Raw genomic sequence first — 27,943 nt, forward strand, 5'->3', positions numbered from 1 at the left:
CCCATCTCCCATCAGTGTTACGTTCACTCCTGCCGTGTCTTGTTATGATTATCAGTGTCACCTGTGTTCCCCATGTGCATCCACTTCCCCTGATCTTCCCTCATGTGTATTTAGTCTCTGTGTTTCGTACAGTCTGTGTCGCGTCGTCTGTGTTCCCACCCTCCATGTTTCCATGCCCGGTCTGTTGTATTCATAGTCTTACCTTAGTTCATTCCCAGTTTAGGTTTCTGTTTAGTTATTGCTTTTGAGCTGCCCTTATTCTTGTTTGTTTCTCTTGCGTTACCAGCCACAATAAAAGGCTCGCTTTTGTTTAAAGTTTACTCCCGTGTCACTCGTGTCTGCACCTGAGTCCTCCACGCACTCTCCACACGGTCTGTCACAGCAGACCGTGACACCCAAGAGATGATCCCAGAAAAGAGTCCCATGTGTCAGCTAGTGTTGATACTACGCTGCCTCCTCTCAAACACACGCTGATCAGTCTCACAACACTGCTTTCCAAACACCAATCAGAGTGAACCAAATCAAAACAACGCGAAGATAGCTATCTGAAACACTGGAAAGAAGAAACTAAAACCCAATGCAGACTCACATGTTTTATTTAGTGCTAAACAAAGACTATGAATTGGAAGAATATCTCCTTACCATCAGAGACAGAAAGCAGAGACAGATCCTAAGCCAGTATAAGCTCGGTGAAAACAAACTGGCAATCAAACGAGAAAGACACAACAAGGCATGGCAACATAAAGAAAGCCCGACATATGATTACTGTTTGATAGGTAAGGTTGAAACAGAAACAGAGATGTATTTCCCTCCTGAAGTGTAAAAAATTTAGTGAGGTAAGGAACACTTCCTTTAACCAATTCCAAATTCAAATAGACATTTCAAAGGAGAAGGACAAGGCACATCTTCCACACATACACATACAGTATGCATAGAATTATATATTAATTATATGTGTTTATTTAAAAACTGCCATGCCAATAAAATAACTTTGAATTGCTGAATTTGAACTAAATATAAATGCTGAACGTACTAGAAAAATAATAAATCAATAGAAACTTGTTAACTTGTTTACATTATTTTCTTTATTCCAATGGTGGATTCAGACCATCCTTAATGCATTACTCAATAACTCGAGGAGTCGTCTGAATTTAATTGAATAACTAATATTTCCATATATGCAAAAAAAAAAAAATTCTTTTAGGAAAAAAAATTGTTGTCGTTGTCTTACAATATCAAAAGTTCAGCGAGAGGGGAGACTTGTGTGGGCCACTGCTTTACAGACAAACGTCCACTTAGAAAGCATCAAATTTATCACATTTAACAATGTTATTTTTCTAAGTCAGAATAACTGCAGCTGAACTCCTGTATATCTATGGTGCTATAAAATACCTACACTAAAGTGGAAGACGGTGATGACACACAATTTTGCCCCACTGTCAGAAGCTTTTTCCAGCGTGCTTGTTATCCTCTGTCTCTTCATTCAAGTATCACAGATACAGGAGAGCAGAATGCGTTATCACCTTTGCTCTGTAATTGCGCTGCGAAACAGATTTTCTCTGACTGATTCATCAAACTGGTTATCGAAGGTGACACAACTCCAACCCCACCCATTACACCCCATTTGCACTCTGTTCTGTTACAGGTAGAGTTAACAGCAAGAAATTACAGGGATGATTTTGAAGCAGCGAGAGGAAAAGTGGTGAACTTTTGAACAATTTTTAACAAATTTCTAATGATTTGACTTCCAAACTTGCCTATGGCTGCTACAAGACTCCTCTAACACCTACCCTGGGCTGTCTGCGAGTTATAAGTACATTTTGGCTTCATGAATGTGTAACTAGGCTTGAGATTTAGGAAGCTTAAGAAAGTGAAACATGATTAAAGTAAGTCTGTTATGGTGCTTCATCGCTTTAAGATTTTATCTGTAGCGTACACAATAGCGCGAGTCACTTTTATTATCTCAAAATACATCTTTTTTTTTCAGGGGGAATGTTGGACGCTCAGGAGGAATATAGTCAGGTCTTCATGCATATTGGTCAATGTGGTGGTGTGACTAGAAGCAGGAACGTCTTTAATCTGCAGTCGAGCAGAACAAATAAATAAACGGAGTGAAATAACAGACGTACAGAGAGAAAGATGTGAGAAATGTTTTGTTATTGCTCAGTAATTTATAGGCAAACTGCAAGACAACTGTATTTGGGTAAAATTATATTTTGATGAAACTGAGCGGTAAAGCATTTCCCAAAACATAATAAAGTTTTGCAGATTAAACTTGAAACACACCGTAACAAACACTGTTTTCCTTTATCTGGTATGCAGGACGTTTGCCTGTGTGTCGGTCTTCTTTCGGACATTTAAAATTAGATATAATCTTCAGCACAATCTCACATTGTGTTCCTTTTTTAAATTTATTTTTAGACAGCTGTAATGTAACAGTTATCTCACTTCAGATAGAGATAATGTTACTGAAGCTCTGCTATTTGTCAATTGGCTGGCTGTACAGCCATTTCTGTGTAATGCAGTCGATGATAAATCAACTGTGCTGTGAACCAAAATACAGATATTTCAAATGCAATGTAACCTAACCTGTAGAGTTCAATGCATCAGTCTTATATAAATACTTAGCCAGCGTGTGCTTTACAGAGGACAACAATAAGCGGACATTTTCACAGTTGGAGCACAAATCCTCATCTTGAAGAACAGACTACAACAACACACAGAATTGCTGAACCATATGTAGTCAAATCTAAACAGCATGGCTTACTTATATTTGATTATATTGTAAAATACACTGAATATGTTTCAATGTGTTACAGTCCTAGCCTGTCAGCTCCATCTCTGGCAGCCACATGACAATTTTGTGGCAAGTATCTTTTTAGTTTTTAATCATTACAGAGGCAGTTTGTGATCGTCTGTGCACGTCTATGCTTGGCTGTTTTTCGCTGCTTCACAAAAAAAAAAAAGAGCCATTTTAATACAAAGCCATTAAAACTTCAGTTTTCAGTTGCTGCACGGTCCCATTCCTCCAAAATTACATCATGATTACATCTTTTTCATTGTCCACTAGGGTGAATGCACTAGAGTCTTCAACTGTGAGACGACTGAAGAGATGTACTGAATGCTAAGTCAGAGCCTGGGTTACAATCTGAACAGGAAAAAAGCAAAAACAACCAAAGAGACAATAACAACTTCATGACACTTTTGCAATCACAAAAAATACACTTAGTAAGAGAAGAAGGGGCAGAGTAATGAGGTCTGTTTTCTCAACAACTTATCCATCTTAGGGTTGTGGGGCGAGCTGGGAGCCTGTTCCAGCTGAAATATGTTCATAATTGGTCCACTTTAAATAAGAAATCACTTTGAACAACAAAAAATATCTGATTTATTTTGTAGTACTTGCATAAATGTTGTTCAAGGTTAGATAGCCTAAACCTTTGAATGTCTGTGTTTTAACCTCCAAATTGCTTGCTACAATCAGATACAAACAGTACAGTAATTAGGTGTTATTGTGCTTCACAGTAGCTGATTTGTGTTTGTTTTTAACTGTGCTTTGATAAGCGTAGTATAGGACAGTCTGATTATGGCAGTAGGGGAGCAACACAAACAGGCCCTGCTACTTGCTTCTCTGCAATTTCTTCAAGAGATCAGATCAGAAGAATGAGGTGTGCTTGTGGCAGAAGAGCAACACATTGGTCTCCGAGAGCTGTAGTGGCGACTATTTTTTTGTGCGCATAAAACTAAACAACAAAAAAAAGTATGTAAAAGGGCATGAAAAGCTGATAAATTTAGCATCAAAGTCGCTAAGTTGGCAGCAATGAGGTGAACTGAAGTGTGAAGATCACTGCTGTGAGCGAGAGGGATGTCATTCGCCCAAGCTGAGATGGTAATTATTTCCACATTTTGGAAAAACGAATATCCACATCTCACGAGTGAAAAACACATGCCAAACCAACAAAGGAATATCTGGATAGTCAAAAACAGATTCGTCAAGCTTTACATGAAACCACTCTCACCCTGACAACACATTATTAGCAAAACATGAGCAAAAACATGCTTGTCAGAATGAAACATTGGTTAGAGAAGGTAAATGAAGTGAAAATGGAATATGTTTTATTTAAACTGTAGTAACTCGGCTTGTATAATCACATTACAATTATCAATCTTCAAAACCTCCAAAAGCAAGTCAGCTTTTATTTGTTTAAATGAAGATATTCAAAAAAACAGCAATTTTAGGCAGTCTTGACAATTACAAAAACACAAAAACTTATGATTATCATGATTATGATTATTACCCACTGAGGAAACAGTTACCCCTTTCATATCACATTAAACTAAAGGGTTTTTTTTGTTTTTGTTTTTGTTTGTTTTGTTTTTTTGGTTTTTTTGGGGGGGGGGGGTGTTAATGGCGCTATAAGCTCTATTCGCTGCTCTGCTTTTTTGTCATTGGTTTTCACTTGCTGTCAAATCCATTCATTTTGAAAGTTTGACATTGGTAGTCTCATCCAGTGACCGATCTGTCTGTGTTCTGTGAGCCAATCAAATCTCCAGCCTCTGTTCTTTAAATGAATTGTCTGTCACTGTCACTTTGTCTCTCATGCTGTCTGTCATGTATCCCTCCTCCTTCCCATCCCCGCTTCATCCAGGTTATTCAGCGGGCCTCTTCCCATGTCTCCATTCGCCATTCAGCCTTTCGCTCACTACATAAGGGATTCTGTTTGATGTCATTTCTTATCACACCATAACCACCCAAAATATCTAAATTTTGCACGTTCATCTGTTTTCATCTCTTTATCAGTTTTTTTTTTCTACCAAATGCTGTCTCCTTTTAAAAGTTCAGTCTCTATTACCAGTTACAGAAAAGCTACTTTTCTGTATAATCACTGCATTAACTGAATGCTGAATTGACTGATTCTGGATCTAATAAAAAAATTAAAATTTTATGAAAAACTCAAAATATATAGCACAAATGTTGCTTCCTTGCAGCCCACAAGGTCTTGAACAGCATACTCTGCAAAGTTTAGTGTGCACACAGGCACAATCCACATCCATGGTTATTTCACAACTGCAATCACACCACTTAGAAATGTGATGCTGTTGCTACAAGTACATAGCTTGTTGCCACCAGTAGGTTCAATTATAGAGGTAAGCCAAATGGCTCGGCCACTCAAATAGCCTAGAGCACAACAATCCACAGAGAGAGGAAAACACAGCTAGTCCATCTTTGCGATTTGCTTTCCTTTTATGAAAGGCCATCAGCTCCTAGGAGATTAGCGTGGGGAAAGTGAGACTTGCCAGTAAATCAGTTGGGAGAAAGGGGATTACTTTGGGGGATGCAGTTAATCCAACTGGTAGAAACTGGAGAAGAGAGGAAAAGGTAGGGATCGAGATGGCGAGAAAAAAGATTATTATGAAAGCAAAACAGGAAGCGATAAAATAAATAAATAAGGTGCCAATAAATAAACTTGATTTACATGAATTGAACAGAGTCACGTGGTGGTTTGTCACTCACAGTTAGCCAAAATCCACCATTCTACATGTTTCATTAAGGCCTGAATTTTGTAATCAGAACAATTTAGCAAACTAGCATGAGTAGAATTAACTTAAATTTCAATTGGATTGAAAAAAATAAAAGAATCCATCCATCCCATTTTCTCATTGAGATCTGTATTGTAGGGGCCTGGAACCAATCCCAGCTGACATTTAACGATGTCATTAATTGTTTTCTATTTTTAGGCAATTAAATGTGAACCTGTATACTGACTGTCCAGCCAGACCAATGAAGCGTGTAATGTTTCTATAGAGCCTGCACAAGACTGATTCAGCTAAGACTCTATTGAATGGTACTCCCTGGTAATTTATCATAATTTATTCATTTGTGTCTCTTTAAATTTGATATTTCTGATTTGTCAAAATTTCATCATTATCACATCTCCAAAAGATAAAATAAAATTTTTTAATAAAATTCCTTAGCCTTTGGCCATACCATCATCATGCTCTTGTCAATTCACTGGAACATCTTGCTCCCTGAAAAAAAAAAAGCCAGACAATATGGAGAGCAATGAGTAGTCCTGTGTGTCAGGAAATAAGACTGGCTCCAAGTATTAAACTGACTATGATGTGTCCAGGGAGCAGGATCAGGCCTGTATAAAGACGGTTCACCCAAACTCTGGGCTCCACTGGACTCTTCATCTACCCCTAGTACAGCCATTCACCATAACTAAACAGACCAACAACTCTGCTTTCAAGTGTATTTAATGGGTCACATCTTGAAAATTAGGATTTCTAAAGCACTATTCACCACCCATGGTCTGGTGTTTTCTTTAATACGGTCTATGGAAGCTTAATTTGCACAGCAGAATCATATTTAAATATGCTTCTAGTTTCCATTGGACTGTATCTAGAGGCTATGGCATCAGTATGTCCAAACAGCCCAAACAACAACTTAAATCACATAAATGATTGAAATAAACGGCTGCTAAAAGCCTTTAATCCTCTCTAACTTGTTAAGCCCCCTAACTTAATTAGCTGAATGAAAGGTAATGTCCCAGTAGTATTGCCCCTACATCACACCCACGTCCTTCATTAAATTACAGTCAGATGTTGGGCAAGACTGGGTAAAGCCTTCTTTTATGCCCCTGCCAAGGCACTGTAAGCCACAGAACTGGAGGTTAGTCAAGACTTTGTTTTCATAAGGAGTTGTTTCACAGTGTTACATCTTTGCATCTGGACATACGGTAATTTAGCTTACATGAAAAATTTCCCCTGGGGAAGATTCATCTCATCTTATCTGTTTTGTGTTACTGAGCCAGCAAATGCAAAAGTATTTGGTAAGCAAGCTGATCCTCTAGGCAAGAATGGAGCAGTGGTCTGACCTCTATGGTCCGTGATCGACAGCAATTAAGTGGATCACCGGTTGTTTATGCCTGCCACATAATTAACCCCTGACCTTGGACACCCATACTTTCTTGGAAGTAATCATGCTATTCGTAATAGTGGTTAGAGTTCCTCTGGGACAGGCTGGTACTGATATCTTGTGATTCATAGCGGTGCTGTAAATGTTTGATCTGATACTGAAAATAGATTGCAATCGATGGGTGAAAAAAACGTAGAAACCCCCCAAAAAACAAGCATATAACCAGTGTGGTAAAATACTAATGTCTTTAGTTAATGGGCTATGTACCAGTGAGGAAGTTACAAGAACAAGAATTTCATGTCTGATGATGATTATTTATAGTTTTCAGTTCTTTCAACTAAAGAACATACAGCAGCAACAGTAGATTATGTTATCATTCAGTGGCAAAGGTAGTTTATGTGATATTATATACGGCGCAGGTCAAGCTAGAGGCACGGCACTACTTCAGTTTTGATAAGAACAACATATCTCATGCTGCTCTTGCAATCATGCAATGGTCTTGCTTACTTCTTTTGTGAAAATACATGTATCCCATCTCCCACACGGTTGTTTGAATGTTATGCATCTGCTCATATCTCAGTGGAAAAAATACACCACCCATTGAGCTTTAAGTGCAGATTTAAGGCTTAGTTGTTATGCCAATTATAAAATCTAAATGCATGATATTATTTTTCTGCCTGCATTTCAACCTAGAGGTCTTGATTAAATAAGCTTTAGCATATACTCAGAAACATTATACATGTATGCACATATTGTAAATACAGTAGTTATGTAGAACTTTTTCTTTTTGTGGATTTTTTGGTGGAAACTTCTATAATCCTTTTGTGCCAACAGGTCTCCAGAAATGCATCTTTGTATATGGACCGTCATCTTTGGATGTTGGGTTTGCAAAGTCCCAGTCCGGTGAAATGTGTCTAGTCTATGCTACATGAAGCAAAGACAAGCCCTGTCTTTCCAAGTTGAGTCAGCGATAGAAGACAGAACAAGGAAGTGCCTGTCTCCACTGTCAGTCTGTGCTGTCAGTCTATCCTTTCCTTAGTCATGTGAAGTGACTATCACCACAAAAGGCAGAATTTCTATTAAGGGTCTGATGAAGTCAGTCAACCAGTTAAAAGAGAAACTTCATCCGATGCGTCTGTGAAACGTGTAGTCGCAGTAATATAGTTAAGATGCTGTTATTCGATTCTCAGCAGCATACCGGTTTTATTGATGACTAAAAAACTTCTCATCTCATCCCAGCTTGTTTTCACAGTGGTGCACATGTGGCGTATGTGTCAGGGGAGATGATGATGCATGAAGCTGTGAATGCAGGATTAAGAATAGTGTATTCCAAGGACATGCTTTTTGAAGTGGGATTAGCCTACTGAGAAGTTATTCACAGCAGCACTCCAGAAGCCCTGGAAAAGGTGTCTTAGGATGCACTGCAGAGGTTTAAGTATCTGAGAAGCAAAACACTCATCATTTTGAAGATATGCAGACTGGGGGGCTCTGCCGAAACTGGGATGTGCAGAATGTGAAGAGCCCTCAGCCTGGAGGAAGAATGACACTCAGAGTAAGGCCTTAAGTGTCATTTTAAGCTTACAGATGGAGCCTCCACAGCAGATGTGTGAAGGGAATACTGATGAAATTTGGAACAAAAGAGTCTAATCCACAAGCTCCTTAATGTTACTCAGGTACACTTGCTAGAATGCTTAAATGACATGAACGGAAAAGGTAAAAGGAGATGATGGGCAAAGAGGGAAAATCAGAAGAGACATGTACTCTTACAAGGCTACTTTCTGCTCTTATATCTACTTACAAGGTCACAAAAATACTACAAAAGCTCTTTTTTTTTTTTTTTTTTTTTTTTTGTTATAAAGACGGTTCACCCAAACTCTGGGCTCCACTGGACTCTTCATCTACCCCTAGTACAGCCATTCACCATAACTAAACAGACCAACAACTCTGCTTTCAAGTGTATTTAATGGGTCACATCTTGAAAATTAGGATTTCTAAAGCACTATTCACCACCCATGGTCTGGTGTTTTAATACAGAACAAATAAAAATGAAGTGGGAACTGGTGATATCTACCTAACTGGACTACTCATACTCAGTTTCATGTATTATTGATTTCTTCAAAATCAATAAAACAACAGCCAATTTCTCTCCATGAAAAATATAAATTAATACATAAATAAAGGCAGCGTGTGGCATTATTGCAAAGTGGAAACATTTAAGAACGACTGTAACTCAACCACGCAGTGTCAGACCACATAAAGTTACAGATGACGTTCACCAAATGGTGAGAGGAAATGTTGATGAAAGTGGTTAATGCTCTGCTGACTCAATAAGTGCAGAGTTCCGAACCTCCTTTGGGATTAACATCAGCTGGGAGCTTTGTTGTGTAGTTTTCCATGGCTGTTTTTGAGCCGTACATCACCTTATCTCAGATGGTCTGGTGTAAAGCCACCGGTGGACTCTGGACCAGTGGAGTGACAATTCATGTTTCTCTATCCATCAGTCTAAAAGACAAGTCTGGGTTTGGTGAATGCCAGGGAAACATTATTTGCCTGACTGCATTGTGCAGATTGTAACATTTGGTGTATTAGAGATAATCCTATTGGGATGTTTTTCTAAGATTGGCCTGAAGCCCCTTAGTTCCAGTGAAAGGAAATCTTAATTCTTCAGCTTACCACAGCATTTTGGACAATCTCATGCTTTCAACTTTGTGGGAACAGTTTGGGGAAAGCCCTTTTCTGTTTGAGCATGACTGTGCCCCAGTGCGCAAAGCAAAGTACATAAAAGTGTGGTTGGATGAGTTTGGTGTAGAACTTGGCTGCCCAATACGGAGCCCTAACCCTAACCCCATAAGAAAAATGTGATAAACTAGTAATGAGACTGTGAGCTAGGCTCTCTTGTCCAACATCAACTCTATATTATTGGCTATGAGTTTAGAATCATGGGTTATCCAAGCTCCGGTGGGTGCCCAGTCCTTTTGTCCACAGTGTATTTCTAAACCTAAAGTGATACGTAAGCTAGTACAACAACACAGAATGTGCTTAAAAAAATCAAAAATCATAACCAGCGGTAACAATTCACAGGAGCACAGGCAGCAAGACAAACAATCCAGATGGGGAGCAGGCAGAAGGGGAAGTCTACAAACTGACCGAATGTCACAGACAAAAAAATCACACTAGGGGAAAAAAGACAGAACAATATTGAAAAACTTGTCAAACAGGACAACCTCACAGTAAAGTTGAAGTTGGGGCCCTGGGGTGAATGAGTGACTGACTGGACACAAGGATGTAATAACCAGATAGACAAAAGGTGCAGAAGAAAACAGAGGTAAGACTAACCAAGGTGAGGGCGAACAACTTATACTGAATGAAAACAACAATTCACATCCTGACACAGGCTTGCTGACTGTGGTGAAGCAATTTTTCAGTTTCTTTAGTAATGGCTGTCACATCTGACAGTCAGTGAACAACGATGGTCAATGACAATGTCCGTTAGCCAAACCCTCTTTTTAACATCACTGACAACCTCAATTCTTTAAGATATAAAGACAAATTACTGTGCTGATTTCCAGCTCCACTGGAGTAGCTTTGAGTGATTACCAACTGCCACTCAGTTCATCCTGCCTAAAACAACTCCTCTCCCTTTGAGCTCCCTATCTGTATTTTTAATTGGCTGCCCCTCTCCTGACAGTGCTTGTGAGCACTGTTGCTATGAAGGTGAGGAAAACAAAGTGTTAAGCCACTAAAACAGGATTTCTCTTTTTGTAATAGAAAATTGCAAATTTTCATATTCCTACAGTGCACACATGTATAAGCCATCTCACCCAGAATATAAGAATTGACAGCACAAACCGAGTAAGGCCATGGCCATAAAATTATTAGTGCATTGAGGCTCTTTGGCTCATTGAGATACTAGACATCCCGAGGCTTTGAGCATATATATTCCCCATTAACTGACAAATTTAGCTTTGCATAGTCGCATTTAGCACATCTCGGATTTTTTAAATATATCTAACTAAAAAGTATTCAGAAATGAAAAAGTAATTTCTTCCTCTTTGCTGAATAAGCTGATTCAAGGTCAAAATGTATCTCTTATTTGCTGCTTTCAAAGAATTCAGCAGCATTGTATTACCCAACTTTTTATCTCACTGCAGATATTAAAACTATATTTGAACCATTTCTGTCGCTATCTAAAATTTGGTCGGCCTTCTTTTTCAAATGTCAGGTCCATTCTGCTGTCCTACACGACAACAATTTCTTGGTGCAAGTCCAATTTTCCTTGTGGTAGTGGCACAGCATCCTATATCCCATGTACCCTCCCTGTACGCTGGTGGTGTTATTACTATTGTCATTACCCCACTTGGCTCCTTTAATGCAAATACACATTTCTTATTTTCTTTGCTTTTTGTTTTAAGATTAATCATGGATTATTATCATCATCATCATCATCATATGCCAAACTATTATTTTAATGGAAACATGACTGTTTCTGGCAAATTTCTCAGTTATTAGTTATTGTGATATTTGAAAAATAAAACATGCCAAGAAAAATTTTAGATGATTACCAAACTCATCTGGGAATCATGCCTGTTCTAAATGTTGCGCCACTCTCTAAGGAAAACAATTGGTAGAAGAAGCAGAATTAATGAACTGAGGACCTTGGATATAATACTGTTATAACAGTGATTTTTTTAACTTACTGATTTTCTTACTTAATTATTCTTTGTTTGTTTTTTACATTGTCAAATAGAAAAAAGTCCAGTGAATGACCAACCTGGGTGAAATGAAAGCATTTATAAAACAGTGAAAGGCACTTCCAGCTTTGTGAATAAGTGCTTTCAGCAGAGAGAAGTTTGACACTAATATTTTTGACTTATTTGAATTTTGACCCTTTTCTGACATAATTATGTCTCTAACACAACCATGATTGCTTTACTAAAAAAAAACATTACCACTGTCATTTATTCATTTAACATCATCAAAAAGAAATACATCACGATATCACCATGTTATGGTTTAAATGCTCCACATTCTCATGACCATGAATGTAATATCTTTTATGTGTCACACTGAATGAACTCCACCTGCAGGAAAATAACACTGACACTGATTTGGCCCACACTGACCATCCTGAAATAATGCAGCTCTAGTCAAGCACAACATTTATCAGTGTTTTGTTTGGGCTGGCACTGGCAGCCAAAAGCCCTGGGTAGAATGGAGTCTGACTATTTTCGCCATCTGGGATTTGGAATTGCATCTCTATTTATGCTTTGGCCAACCGCCAACATGGCCCATCTTTACTGCAGAGGCCAGGAGGCGCCAACGCAGCTCAACTGACTGAGGGGGCCTCACACAATTAGGCCCTGGTAACAGCTCGTTCACTAACAACTCCTCTGCAGAAACGATAAACCAGGTGAATGCGTGCACAGCGCTGCAAACAAAGAAAATAGAAATGCCCAAACACCTTTGCAGCTTTACTCATCTCATTATTTTTCACCTGTTTCTTTTCATAACATCCACAGATCACATTTCCAAGGCTGTTTTTTTTCGTAGTTTTGTTTCCTTCTTCACATTTTCTCATTTAATCTCAATGCACTAAGTTAAGAAAATACAGGCCCTGACAAACCCATCCTGAGCTTTCAAAGCAGTGAAATGCTCTATCAGTACTGTTAAAGGAGATGTAACCAACTGTAGGTCACCAGCAGATCTTCCGGGCTTCAGTTACCCTGGTAACCCTCTGATGTATTTACCACCTTGTCTTATATCAATCAGCAGCATCCTTTCCACTCATTGGTAGTCGCTTCAGTTATTCATCTGCACGTTGAGAAAAGTTTAACTCGGGACCTGCCAGCTTCACATCGCCAGCAGGTATTTCCCCTGTTGTCACATGAAGTTGAAGAACGTCACTGTGCATCGCGTCTTGTGTGGATGCCCCTGATGGTCGGCAGATTTTGTAGATTCTTCAGCTTTTTATGTATTTACTATGTTTTGTTAAGTTGTAACTTCAGTTTTATTTAATGCACAGTTTGTTTTTGTACTGTCTGTACTGATTCAAATACCAATTCTTTATTTTTTTTTAACTTTGTGAGTAATGCTTGTAAAAAGTGACATAAAGAACTGCCAAAGTGACAGGAAACACTAGAAGGTTATGTTTCTCTTACAGCACTGCACTTCAGGCCACTAGTCTGACCATTTTACAAAGCTTCACCTTCCTCAAGGCATTCTGTGCAGTTATATTTTGTTTTAACAGCAATGTTATGCTGTGCTGTAATTTTGCTGGCAAAGCACCAGCTCACTGAAGACATGTGGGCGAGGTGAGGTATCACAATTATATGATTTCAGGCCATGGTGCTAAATATGTATAGTATAAAATGTCCATAAAACATAACAAGGATCAGGGGCCAAAAATATCTAGCGTCTAGCGCTATTCTATGTATTCAATAAACCTGAGGAAAAACATCTGTCAGTTTGATCTACCACGCAGGCAACTCCACCTTAAAGGCTAAGTAAAATACTGGTGTCAGAGGCACAGAAAAAGCGCTCCTAAACACCTTGATTCTAGCTTGTTTCCCCAGCTTGTTATCCAAACTGCCCTCTGACAGAGGCGAGATAGGGTCAGCTCCTCCAGGAATGAAGAGACAGAGACAGCAGGATACCCAAGGAAATAGACATTTGAAGTACAAGGCTCATCTTTGGCCGGGTTTCCCTCTTTGTGAAATCATGCCGACACACACCCACAACACACACACACAAAGTATAGACTCAATAAAAGCCAACCAGAAAAGTATATACATTTTTTGTGCTTGTTTTTTGTTGGCTCTTATTAGAGTATAGTTTACAAAACTGCAAAGTGTGTTACATGTGTTCCACTTTATGACTTGACCTGTCTACGATCTGCCTGTCTGTCTAATACTTATTGAGGATTCAGTCCACTAACAATGAAAAGTCCCCAAAGAATCACTCACTTATACTATAAGGAGAAAAAGACAATAAAATAAAATCAAGTCATACAAACAAAAGGCTTTGGCAGTCAAAACATAGTCAATACATATTGATTTCTGGGCGCAGGTATACAAGAAATTCATTCAACCAGTTTCTGAGAATCACTGCTCTTGTGTAGCAAAACTATCTTCCCACTCACCTACATGTTCTTTACAAACAGAGGACCCTTGAGGGAAACCAAAGGGAGACACAAATGGTATTAACCTTCAACAAAGTAACGTTATAAAACTGAGACTTAAATTAGATGCAACGTCAGGAGTTACCCAAAGAATGGTGAAAATAGCTTCTACTACAAAAGCATTAATGTGTATGTAAAGACGGTTGCATCACATAAAACGATGCCCTACTCATGTTCAATGTCCTGCAAAATACAAATGAAGGGGAGTAGTTTTGTCACTATCACTGGTGTTACTGTTATTACGGCGATGAAGACACAGATGGGTTTTGGTTTTACACACATGTAATGAACTGTGCAGCTCCCACAGACTATCTATAGACTAGATTAACTGGAAAAACCCATACAGGGAGTGATTCCTTTAGAGAGCCCACGGTTAGCTCAGACATCGACTCATTTCATTTTCATTTCACAGAGAAAAGACCTTTTTCTTTTCTAAATGTCTCAATCTTTTCAACCAAACCCTGTGCGTAGGGCTTGGAAGCAAATCTGCCGTACGTAACAACCACCAATTGCTCAATCATGGTGCACCATTGTGGAATATTACTGTTGAGTTACAATACTCACACTGTAGCCCAAAAACAGTAATGGAAGAGAATGTGTGTATTTATTTATTGTAAAAGCTGGAATAGCACCAATACAAAATGACAGAAAAATGTAAACTCACAAATGCTGTTGTAAAGGTAGAGGTTGAAAAACTGAAACATTGAAACAAATGTACACATGTAAATTCTTATTAACCTATGAATCCTCTCAGTTATTATTCCTACAGCTTTTTTCCAAATTGTTATTTGGAACCAGAAAGCAAATAAAAACTGTCAGTAACACACACACTACTCAAACTGGGTGAGTTTCCACCAACTCTGGATTTGACCGAAGCCTCCTCACATGCCAAGTGTAACTTCATAAAGCAGGAGACGAATGCCTTATCTGAACAGTGGAAATAATCACACATCTGTCAAGTAAGCTAGTGTTGGTTATATTACAAAAATGACACACATCTGCTTCTAGTACGCCATTTACACAGAAACCCCATGAGTGGCTTATTCACCAGGAGCCCATCAGCCACTCTGAAGAAGCCACTGTCACACTCAGCAAGTCCAAGACAGCTAGTCTGCTACAGGCAACACACACACAAACACACACACTCTCATGGTTCCATCATTTCAGGACATTACACTAACTTACAGTCATATTCTGGAGACTTAGCCTATCCATAAGCAGTTCCCTGATGCTAACAATAACCTAAAAATAAAACTACCCAAGCCTTAAACCAAGTCCTTATAACCCCATGCAATGAGTTTGATTCTAGGTATTTGCCTTTTAAACTCTAAAAGTAAAGCTGATGCCACAATGGGATTATGTAAAACACATTTATGCCGCTAAACACACGCACTACTTGTGTATGGCATGCTAACATAAAAAATGTATTTTATTCTTTGGTTTATTTTTCCTTTACTGATTGCTTCCCTCCCTCAAGAACAATATAGTGGACACAGGTAGGACGATACAGACATTCTCTTTTGCTTTCAAATTTCATACAATCTACCATTTTAGATGTTCATCTGTATTTATTCACACAGAAGAAAAAGAACATAGAAGACATCACAATGTTGGGTTTACTGACAGCAGTTATTGAAGTCTGTAAAGAGGAATTCTACTGTTTGATGCTTAAAGGAAAAAAAAGACCAAATGTGCAGTAAGCCGAAACAAAACGACTGCTGGCCCACAGGCAGAGCAATCTTTTTATTTTGATCTACAGGCACGCTCTTTGCTGATCATCGGCGTCTGTCGGTTTGGCTCTGTGCTTGTGGTCACTTCTTTGAATGTCTGCTGGACATACAGACCCTTCCCCCAGGATCCTCTACACTCATCTCAGCCTGTAAACGCAGCTTTCCAGCCACAGACTGTGAGCAGTGGGTGGGCTGTGAGACTGAATGTAATGTTGAGACGGTGTCAGGAAATGGCAGCGTTTCCCACACAGCTCTGTATCGCAGCAATCTAACAACAGGGAGAAGCTCGAAGCTGGAGGTGTTCACAGTGGTTCTGAGGCCACTTTGTAGTGGTAGGACACATTGTTTTTGAGATCTTTGATACAATGATGAATTTGGGAAGACAGAAAAACTTAACTTTATTGGCATATTGACAAGCAGACTGGAATAAAGCGTCACAAATGTCTTGCCTTCGTCCTTTGAACACATATACAAGTTTTAGTGAGAAAAACAAAGTGGTGCTACAAGTTAGTCATGCTAATTTATTCATATAAAAATAACTGCAGTGCAGATTAGCATAATTTCAGTGAAATTTCAAGCATGTTGTAACACTGAGGCTGTTAAGACGAAACCAATTTATAGCTACAAGTACAGACCTCAGGCACTGTGACTAAATCCATGCCTCTGTTTATTTTGAAAACAGATGAACTTTCTATGGACAAAGTACTTTTTCAACAAACTTTTTCACTGACTTAAGTTGCACTTAAATCTATCATAATCCATTTAACTAAGCCTGCCCTGAAAACACTTATTTTTTTAGACTTGAAGTGCAAATCTGCCCTTAAACATAATTCAGCTATACTGCTTATATGATCTAAGACAGTAAGTGGATTTCTGCATGCGACCGACTTTCCCCTGGAGCGATAAACAAAATAGCAACTGTACTTTGTGAAGCTGATTTTGTGGACGCAGAGACAATTTGGAGCATCATTTGCTGGAAATATGGGCCTATTTGCTGGTTAGAAGTGTTTCTGTTTGATTAAATAAAATCCACTGTGGACAAAAAACATATGCACAGTCCACGTGTTCGACACTCGTACCTCTCCCGGGAGTCCCAGCAGTGACGGCGTTAACATTATTGATGAGGTGTAAAGCCCAAGCATATGTAGATCTATTAATGATGTGATGCTTGCTCGAAACTTGAATAAAAGTTTCCTTTTATTTGAATAAAACATGTGTGTGAGCATCTAGCAACTTTGACATGCAGAGTTAAAGAGGCAGGGATCAAACCGCTAACCTCCTGATTATTAGACAGCCTGTTCTACCTCCTGAGCCACAGCTGGCTGATCCTTTTTATTCTAATATCTCTTAAAAAACATTATGCTGGTTGTTTAATCCTGAGTGTGATGCTCAGGTTGTGTTTATCATTTAAACACAGCCACAAAAGGCTAAGAAAGTCTTCGTGTGTCATTCTGATGTTTGCTGAAGTCACTTTAATAGTGCAGCCTCACAATTTGAAGGAGATAACAGCTGCTTCAATCTTGGCGAGAGCCCACCAGACCTGCTCTGCCTCACTTTACTGTACTCTCTCAGTGCTCTCTGCAGGAGGCTTTCTATTTTCCCCTCTCTGCCATCACAAAATGCTGTAGATGTGCAGTTACAGGCTCACCTCCCGCGATGCCAAGGCAGGTAACTGGAGTGCTGCTAAGGTGAAGGGGTGCTGTGCTGTAGCTGACAAGCACAAGCTGTTGTTGTAGTCAAATAACCACTGTCATTTACTCATTCATGCTGCCTCGGGTTTTAGTGCTGTTATCTTAGGCAGTAAATTGAGCACAAAAAAACAGACAAGGGTGAAAAAGTCACATCTTCGTTTTTCTTTTTGGAAAATCAAACTGGAAAGGTGGAGAGCCTGAGGACAGACACACAAGAATCACACAACAAACAAATAAGTAATGATCTCCGGATGCCTCCTCACTCGCTCCGAAATACACTAATCAGGTCAATAAATGGGCTACGAGACATACCATGCAGAGGGAGTTATGGAGTCTCTTTTTTTCTTCATGTGCTGATGAAAGTCAGTCTTCGTTCAGCCCCATGGTGAACTAACTAACAGTAATGGTTCCCTGCGGCTTTACATCAGGCCACAGCCATAAACAGTGGCTGATTATTTTGTGGCAAGAGGTTTGCGAGGTGGCGGGTCTAGGATTATAGGAATACGATACATGAACAAATAAAGGGGTTGAATAAAAATAACTAAAGCTTTTCACAATTTTTTCCACCAATCAATCTGGATCTGTTGGTGTCTTATAGAAAGAAAGGAAAGAAAGCCAAAGAAACATATTGATCCACGAGCACGAGGTGGCAACTATTGAAAGGACCTGCAGGCTATGAAAGATTGGAGGAAGATCGAATGAGAAAGAGAGCACTTACCATCTAAGAGACAGTTTAGCCCAATTACTCTGTTAATTCTTTTATCTTTCTTTTTTAAACAGGGTCTTTATTCAGTACATTTCTGCTTGAAAAGCACTTTATCTACTGCCTTTAACTTTGGATTTTTCAAAAGCAGGCATCACTGCATCACATCAAATGATTGTTTTAGTAAACTAAAGATAAAACATGTATGTTACGCATGACTTTCTCACAACTTTCTTAGAGCAGGAATAAAAATGCCTACAGTTTATACAACATTTGTCCTTGACGGACTGAGAACGTGTGCTCTAAAAATGATCTGCAACCTCACGACGTCTGAGGCAATCAGTCCCAATCTTCACACTGTGACAGCTCATTACGGCGCTTGGCTACTTGCCCAATAAGGCTGCATTTGTTCTCCTGTCACCACAGGGACATGACACCACACTATCTGAAAGATGAATGACTTTGTGATGATAATGACTATAATAATAAAAGCAATGACACTAACCAAAGGAAAGCCACGGCTTTCAGACGAGATTGAGACAGACTAAGAATTGCTTTAAAACCCAACTTAATGCAATCACAATAAAATTCACCTCATCTTTGACAGGCCAGAGACAAAATACTCTATCTTTTACTTTCATATGACGTGGCTGAGTGAAATCAAGCTTGTCAAACTTTGTGTTAACTGCACAGTTAGTGTGCCAGCACGCTGTCATCACCTTCAGCAGTGATACTTGAACATCTGACCTGAATGTGAAAATCTCATCACCTCAGGAAGAGTCGAAAACATCTAAGTTCTAAAAATAAGAAATGTAATTTAAAATAAAAAAGCAAATTTGTCTGAAAAACTTGGAGTTGCCTCTGTGCAACTATTTCTTTTCCATTTTTGGTCATAATAAATAAAACATTACTTTATTTTAGTCATTAGAAGTCCACAAAGGAGGCTTATCTAGGATATGCTCATTGGCTGCAGACTTGTGACTTAGAACCAATGAGTGCGCAGATTGACCCCTCATCCTCGCATCCAGTTTCAAAACGCCAACGACTGTGAAAATGCTTTTCTCAAGGCTTCAAAATGGGACAAACCAAATGTCACAAGTGATAAAAGCTGTCACTGCTAACATTGAGCATGTAGAAATAGTTTCCAAAGAGCACCCACTCTTTACGCTACCTGCACTGCAATGTTTCTGCCACAAAAACTGTTGAGCCCAGTGGCTGCGAGAAGAAGTGTGGGGGGCATAACACTGAATACTGCAACATAATCACCTCGTCATGAAGCCGTGTGGCACAAACAGAATAACCGCACAAAGAGAAAAGCTACAACGGCAAGAAAGCACTAAAAGGTTAACTACATTTTCATACAATAATGGATGACTTAGCCTACCATAATTAATTTCCTTTTTTTAATATGTAATCAACAGGAGCAGCAGACTAATACGATATGTCAGCTTAACAGTAGCTTTAAATTAAAACTTCTGCTAAACTATTAAAATATCCCCTGTGCTTAGGCAAAGGTAATACAATCAATTTATTTTATTATCGCTTTATAGCTATCTACCAAACTAGTGACTAGGGGATCTCCCATCTGTTCATCTTTCCTTAACTGCTAGTTCAATTTATAGTCAAGACTCTGGCTACAACCTAGATGGGTCACCGGTCGATCAGAGGGTCAACACAGAGACACAGACAAACGTTTAGTCTCATATCCACACCTAACAATTAATCGAGCATGTCTTTGAACTAGTTGAGGGCAAACCTAACTCAACATAATAAGTCACCGGTTAACCAGGAGGTTTGGAATCAATAACCTTTTTTCTCTTAACCAGTGAACTAACCCAGTATCAAATACTGCATTTTTCCCCTTCACTACATTAACTGTGAATAACTCAAACTTTCTGATAAAACTGTCCACCAGTAATGAAATGTTTCATACATTTTCCAAATTGTGAAGGTGCACAATATACCTTTCAGCTTATCGTGCATTAAAGCCAGTATCTTACCATTATTAAGCCAGCTAAACTGTCATTATACGTGTCGCTTTATAATTTAATTGCAGGAATTACCCAGAAACAGATTTGCTTATTAATGTCTCCCTCCTGTCTCTCTCACGACTCTCTGCCATTCAGACGATGTCCATGAGTAAAATTGGCAGACTTTAATGTGTATTCAGACTGTATCGAATCAGTTTCCCACCACCCCAGGGCATAATAGGAAACAATAACTGAATTATGACATGAATGATAGCCAATTGCTCACAGTTCAGGCTGGAGACAAACTCGATGACATAACATTGATCTACTGACTCCTTCTATTTCCTTTTCTGTTTTATGCCTGACACTGACCAGTGCAGCATAAAAAACTATTTCTTTTATGAGTTAAAAAACCCCACATTTCTGTCTTTTTTAACCTTGGCGCACATTTTTTGTTAGGCGTTGGTTAACATCTCACCATGCTCTCTCGCTCTCTCTCTCTCTCTCTACAAATCCTCTCTCTTACAAACTAAGAAGGAGCCATCATGCCACACGGTTTGCACCATGATACATTAAAGCCATTACTTACAAGCACACCGGCAGTGAAGGACAACTGTGTTATGCAGGCTAATACAATGCTCAGCCAAGCACACGCAGAGGCAGGAAAGCCACAGAACTTGGCCTATATATCATACTGCGGGATTTAGCAAGATTTTGGCACACACAGAGAAAGCTATATGCTACGTCTAAATCACGGGAGTCAGTCGAAAAGTGAAAATGTAAAGGTCTGCATTAATTGTCTGCTGATACAATTATTATGTCCATCAATTTATTTTCTTTTGCTTATACAATTTAGGGTCACAATTGTGCTGGTGCTAATCCCAGCTGCTATAGGACAATAGTTGGGGTACATGGTAGACAGGCTGTCAACCTACTGACGGCTAACAGAGAGACAGAAAGACATTCACAGATACAGCAAGTTTAGAATCATCAATCAGCCTAACGCACATTTAGTTGTACTAATTCGTTTGTACCCCTCAGGTATAAAAAGCCGATGGGGTATTGTCACCCTGCCTGAGGGGCAGGTGGGCGCGCACTGTGGACACTGAAATGGGATAACTCGAGAATGAAGTGAGTGAAAGAGTTTCAAATTGACACAACTGTGCATCTACAAAAACATCTCAAATGTGGGAAAATCTCAGTGACCTCAGACTCAGGGACAAGAGGTAAGGTTTTCTGAAAATCTTGTGAGTGCGATAACGCAAGAAGGACGTCACTTGGGATTTTTAAAAAATTGATACGATTGGTGCATCTCCTAAAAATGTCAGACAACTCAGTCAGAGTGACTGAGTTCAAGGTCAGAGGTCAATGTTTCTGAAAATTACCTTTCTAACTAATACAATAGGCACATCTACTAGGAGGCTGAGGGGTAGCACCCGTGGCCACTAGTTTTATTGTTTGAAAGTATTTAGTTTTAGTTCTGTTTTTATTTAGTTTAACACAATTTATTTTTCTAGGTTTTTAGTTTATTCTTTGTGGGTTCTGTCCTCCAAGGTTAACTAGGAACAAACATAAACAAAACATCCTAACGCTTCACAGAAGGGCCTTAGCTGGCCATTTGCTTTAAACTCAGGACCTTCTTGCTGTGAGGCAACGGTGCTAACCAACACACCACCATGCTACCTCACATTTGTTATGTATGACTTTTCATTTTCAAATAAATAGTCTAATTTGCTCAGCTTTAGCGGTCCTATTTAATAACAGACTATTTTTTGTAAGAGCAGCTACAAGTATTATTAACATTTTTGTTATTACATTGACTGCAAAAACTGCTGAGACTACCAAGAATACTTAAAGCGAAACAGACTCATTCTTTCAGAACAGATATTGGATCTAAACAATAGCTGAATGAAGCTTTGAAACGTGAATTGATGCATGTTGCTGTTCAAAGAAAAATAATTATATATCTGACTTGCTCGGTCTCAATAATAGTTTAAGGCTCGATAGTGTTGGTCACACCCAAATGTGCTTGTACCCCATGATTGCAGTCATTAATTATCCTTGTCCCCATATTCCAGGTGCTAGTTTAAGAGTTCAAAAGGTCAGTTCCTAAGACAGCATAAATTGTGCATGGGATGAGAACAGTGTTCCCAGTCTAACATACTGTCGAGAGTTATCTCACAGGCAGCACAAACCCTCTGACACCAACCTTTATTAAGAGCATGCTCAACAAAAGGAAGCAAGCTCAGCGCTTCCTTTCTCTCCTGAACTCACTATCATTTTGCTGAACTCGTCCTTTCACCAGGAATTTACTTTTTGTCAGCTTTTCAACATCTGTTCACTGCTCAAGGTTATTATTTGACTCCTGTTAGAAAATCGTTATGATCAAACAGACCAATCATTCTTCCTGGTAATGCCATAAAAGAGACACAGAGGCCTTGCAAACCTTTTGACTTTATATTAAGTTCCGTAATCGTTCGAGACACTTTAAATAAGGGATAGGGAAGAGGCTGGTCCAACTTACTGTGTTGGCAGTGAACTCCGCTGAAACCTGGTAGACACTTGCACACATAACCAATGAAGGTATCACCCCTGTAGGTCTCACTGATCTCACACGTTCCTCTGTTGTGGCAAGGGTTTGGATGGCAAGGACCTGCACAGAAAAAAGAAGAATACAGACACCGATGATGGGGGTGGCTTTTAAAAAAATTTTTTTTAACTGTACACACAAGAGCAAATTGCAGCAGATAATATTCCACAATAATTTTGGTATATGATACAAAAGTGTACTTAGACATCATTATCCAGCCAGTAGTCTAATAAACTAAACAATGGGTGTCCCATTAAACACATCTACAGTTTTTAATAGCACACAATAACACACAAAGTTTTAATACATAAGGTATTCTGGGAGACATCGTGAGGTGGTGTTTAAGTAAAACTGCTTGACAGGAGAAACTGAGGATGAAAGGAGTGTCGGGAGAGTCTGTCTTTCAGTGACTGCTGCTGGTGTCTGTTGTCTAGAGGGCGGCCCAAGGCACCGTCTAGAAATCACTGAATGTGTCCCCTCCAGGAAGGCAACACTTCATTCTCACAGTGCTAAGCGAAAAGCACAGACTAGCTGCAAGGTAAAATGGAGCACCACCATCTATGCACTGAAATGTACCCACGGCGTCACCCACGCATACGTACACACACAGATCCTCACACAAATAAGTCGAGTTTTGACTAAGCAGTTACTTAAATTTGAAACAAGATTATTATTATTTTGAATTAATGAAAAGTGGCCATTGTTGTGAACAATTCACCAGTTTTAAGAGTTTCTGTTCATGCGTCCCCCAAAATGGAGAATCGTTATTAATACTGTACTGAATTTGTACTTCACAGAGCAAAATAATAGTCTCTGAAGAAGTGATTGCTCAAGTGATTGCCACTGTGAAAGTACTGCTGCTGTCCTGAATACTAGGGGCAGGCTAGCCAACCTCTGAGGGTTTGAACAATATAAGGTATAGTCTAAAGTTGTGAATGTGCAGCAGAATGGCCAGCACAAACGCACTGTCTTTAATAGTTATAAATATATTGGTGCAAAAAACATTTTAAAAAGGTCACATGATGTTCTTATTTTGCTCCAATGTACATTAAATTGTTAACTCCAATGACTGCAATGGCTTTTTTATTGAGATACTTGTTGCCCTTTGGTGTTCCAAAGTACTTTTGTGACACAAAAGCATTACCAAAAGACAGAAACATTGTTTGAATTTCAGAAAATTGTAGCAAATTTACTCTACTAATAAACTGAGGCAATCCTTTAAGTCACTTCATTTGTATTGGAACATACTGTTTTCTGCATAGTTTGCTTCAGTGGATGTTTTTATTGCTTTCAGTGCTGTGCAAATGACCTCCACCAATAAAATCTGTCCATTTGGTTGAAGTTACCCCATGTTGTGCACAGATAACCGCAGTTCAGCATTCCTACAGAAAATCAAACGCTTATGCTGTACCCTGTGTGAGGGTCAGTGCTGCTCAGAACACAAAAGGCTCCTATGAGCCAAACACTAATTTGCAAGGGAATTCATATTCATAGCCACAAATCACATGTATTCATGCTGTGTAAACAAAACCCCATTCATCATTACCATTGTTTTCTCATCAATATTTGGGTGCACAGAACACTGGGAAGCTTCGCCACTACAGAATTCATGCTTTGGGATTTAAGCAAACAATAGAATGAATTTCAATAAAACAAGCAAAAAAAAAAAAAAGAAAAAAAAGAAAACGCCTCAAAGTTACGCCGGTAATGATTAATAACTCTGTTGGAGCATGATTCTTTCCATGTTTGTTGCTGTTTTTTCTTTCTTCTTTTTGTTTTTGTTCTCGTTATGGTACCTCTTTGCAACCCATAATGATAACTAAGGTTATGAATAAAAATTATTATAACAAAACCTGCTGTGTATGATACAGCAATGAATTAATTAACTGCCAATGCCCACAAAACTGTGACATTCAAAATCTTTCATGAACTAGCCTGCAGAATGAGGCAAAATGTTAATGATGACGCCTAGATGCAAGCTTGTAGGTTTCATAACTCAAAAACCTGCCAATATCTGTCTAATCTTTTATACATTGAGTTGTACAACTGCACTGAGTCTGTCAAAACTTTGCAGATTGATGGGGCGTGTTCGTTGCTCACCTAGTGATGTGTGCGCACCGTGCACTTAGGCTGAATTCTTACAGTGGTCGCCCAGGCTTGCATCCACCCCAGACTCCTTGCTGCATGTCAACCCTCGTCACCCACGCCTACACCCAGGCATCTGGGTGCTAGCTAGGTACATGTCAATTGATCATTTATTGTAAAATGTAATGTTTAGATTAAATCTTATTATAAACCACAAAATCATTGTTTGCCTGTCCGCAAACTCCTCCTACAGGATCACAAGTACAGCAACCAAATACGGGAGACATCTTTAGCCAATGAAGGTTCTTATCTATATCATGACATTGTCATGTTGCCAATCAACCAGCTACCAAAGGGCTTAAAGGACCCATGTTTAGCATTTGCGCAACTAAAGCAGCTTATAAAAGCATGATTTTGATTTAATTTATATCCAGAAAAATTCAAATGTAGTATATTATAATACGACCATGTTACCTGTGAACCAGTTAATTGATATTTATATAATGGAGCAGCAACTGAGCTTTGTAAGGGACCCATAAAAATGGGCTAATTTTAGTACAGTATTTATTTTTTTGAATCTATTTATCTTTCATGCTTTTTAATCTATAAACAAGAGCTACCACATTGCCAACAGCATGAACTGACTGCACAATCTGCATTTAGTAATGATATCTAACATGACTCTAAAGTTTCAAAAAGCCTGCTGAGAAAAGAACTAGCAAATCCGAATTCTTTTCATCAGCATGCCCTTGTAAGTTTCCTATCTTGTGATGCAATTTCTATTCCAGTCATTTTACAGTCATATCTTAGAGTTGACAGGGAAACTGTGCTTTGACAGGTCTCTTATTTCATTTTAAGCGATGGGAAACAAGAAGAAGTCTCAAGGGTGAGAATCTCATGCCCTCTTAAGTCAGTTTGACAAATTAGCAGCCATGAGCACAACATTTGACAACGTCAAGTAAAAAGCTGCAGCCTTAAATTGTTTACTATATCAACGGGGCAACCATTTCACACTAGCCCCAACCCATAAAAAGAATAGGAAAAAAAATGAAGTAAATAAACAAATAAATACAAAATCACTACCGACCCTATTATTGTTCTCTCACTGGAATTAGTAGGCCTCTAGGTGTGAATTTCAAATGAGGTAATCCTATCGAAGTCATACTATTTCAAATCCTGGACCTGTATTAGTAATAATCAGAGTGGTGGATAATCAGTTGAACAGAGGCTTGTATAATAGCTTTCACAGAGGACCTGCTCACTGTGAGAAAGGGGGTTGACAGGTTTCAGGGCTCTTTTGATGTAATGATCTGTAGTCGCACCATGCTGTACTGACAGCATCCCTAATGGCAAGTGCATAAAACAGAAAAAGTGGGGACAAAAGGAGGTAGTGAGAGAGAAAAGAGGGAGGGAATGGTTTCTCAGTTAGTGTGTTAGAGAGATACAAAGAGTGTTCAGTATGACATCTACATTTGATTTCATAATTTCTGTCAAAAAAAAAAGAAAAACAGGAAGAAAAAAAAAACGCCCCAGTGTGCCGGAAATTAAGCAAACTTTTGTATGGTATGAGTTCAAAATAAGCCAAAAACTGAGGAACTGCAGAACTGTTATGAGTCAGGATCAAATGCCACATCACATTAGCACACATACAAAAATCTGACATCCACTTAGCATATAATATCAAAAACTGTTCATCTGAGAGAGAGCAAATTGTCTCGCCAGTGGAAAACACCACATGAAAATTGCAACAGCTACTTTCGTGCCCTCGGTGGGCTGAGACTGACACAATTTTTCAGAAACTTACAAAAAACATGAACCAAAACAAAACCGCGTTCCGTTTCTAATTTCTTGGGAAAATAATAGTTACAAAAACATTTTTAAAAAAAGAAATAAGTTAGTTTATAGTCTCCAAACTTTTCAACTAAGAGGATGATGATTTTCATTAAGAAAGAAGTGTTTTTTAATGCTATAAACAAAAAAAGAAAGAAATCCCTTATTCACTCCAACAGCTGCCCATTTCTAGAAAGGATTAAGTACTGGGAGCCATGATGGAAGCAACAGAGAGGAAAAACCAAACACTACTTAGAGAAAAGAAGCAACTTTCCAAGGAAAGGCGAGGGAGTAAACATGGTGTGCCATTAAATTGTGTTTTCTTCACACAAACACACACCATGTACCATTTAAGTTGTGTGTTGCTGATTGCTGGAAAGTATTAGCTGCTAATGCTTCTACTACAGTGGCTTGCAAAAGTATTCGGCCCCCTTAAACTTTTCCACATTGTCACATCCACAAACAGCCACAAACATGAATCAATTTTATTGGAATTCCACGTGAAAGACCAATACAAAGTGGTGTACACGTGAGAAGTGGAACGAAAATCATACATGATTCCAAACATTTTTTACAAATAAATAACTGAAAAGTGGGGTGTGCTTAATTATTCAGCCCCCTTTGCTCTGAGTGCAGTCAGTTGCCCATAGACATTGCCTGATGAGTGCTAATGACTAAATAGAGTGCACCTGTGTGTAATCTAATGTACACACGGGTATTCACAGACGCGGACTACACCTTTCTTGGCTGCTGCCTCAAAGCACATTGTGCGCTGTCTATCTTGCGTGCTGCACAATATCGTTTATTATTTAGTATCTACTGATATCTACTGCTAGCTAGTTTATTGTGATGGTGCCGTTTTTTTTATTATGTTGCTCTTTGTTGTTTGCTTTCTCTTCTGTTTTTTTTTCTCCATACAGGTGACCCAGGTGTTTTGTTTTTTTTGTTTGTTTGTTTTTTTCTTTCTTCCCCCCCTTCTCACCGTCTCTTCTCCCCTTTGGTTTTCTTTCTCTCCCTCTCTTTCTTTCATTCTTTCTCCCTGTCCTATCCCCCAGTCATGTCTGTCCCGTTTGTAGCAACTGAAAATAAAATAAATTCATAATTATAATAAAGGTCAATCAAATGGACCAATATGGCAAGGCCATGATGATCCACTTGGTAAAATAAATCCGCTTGGCATCTTTCTTGGCCTTAAGACAACAATTCTGATGGCTAAAGATCCAAACGGGACACAAAAAAAGAAAAAAAGAA

The 27,943-nt window shown here is 38.9% G+C and overlaps 1 protein-coding gene across 2 annotated transcripts in view; it reads right to left on the reverse strand.

Moving 5' to 3' along the window:
- edil3a (EGF-like repeats and discoidin I-like domains 3a) overlaps positions 1 to 27,943 on the reverse strand; it is a 126,515-nt gene that overhangs the window by 60,921 nt on the left and 37,651 nt on the right. For both annotated transcript variants that reach the window (XM_026188922.1, XM_026188921.1), the window contains exon 3: positions 22,712 to 22,840. In XM_026188922.1, coding sequence (XP_026044707.1) covers positions 22,712 to 22,840 — 129 coding nt within the window. The remainder of the gene's footprint in view (positions 1 to 22,711; positions 22,841 to 27,943) is intronic.

The sequence above is a fragment of the Astatotilapia calliptera genome, chromosome 12 (assembly GCF_900246225.1).
Source record: "Astatotilapia calliptera chromosome 12, fAstCal1.2, whole genome shotgun sequence".
NCBI classification, from domain to species: domain Eukaryota; kingdom Metazoa; phylum Chordata; class Actinopteri; order Cichliformes; family Cichlidae; genus Astatotilapia; species Astatotilapia calliptera.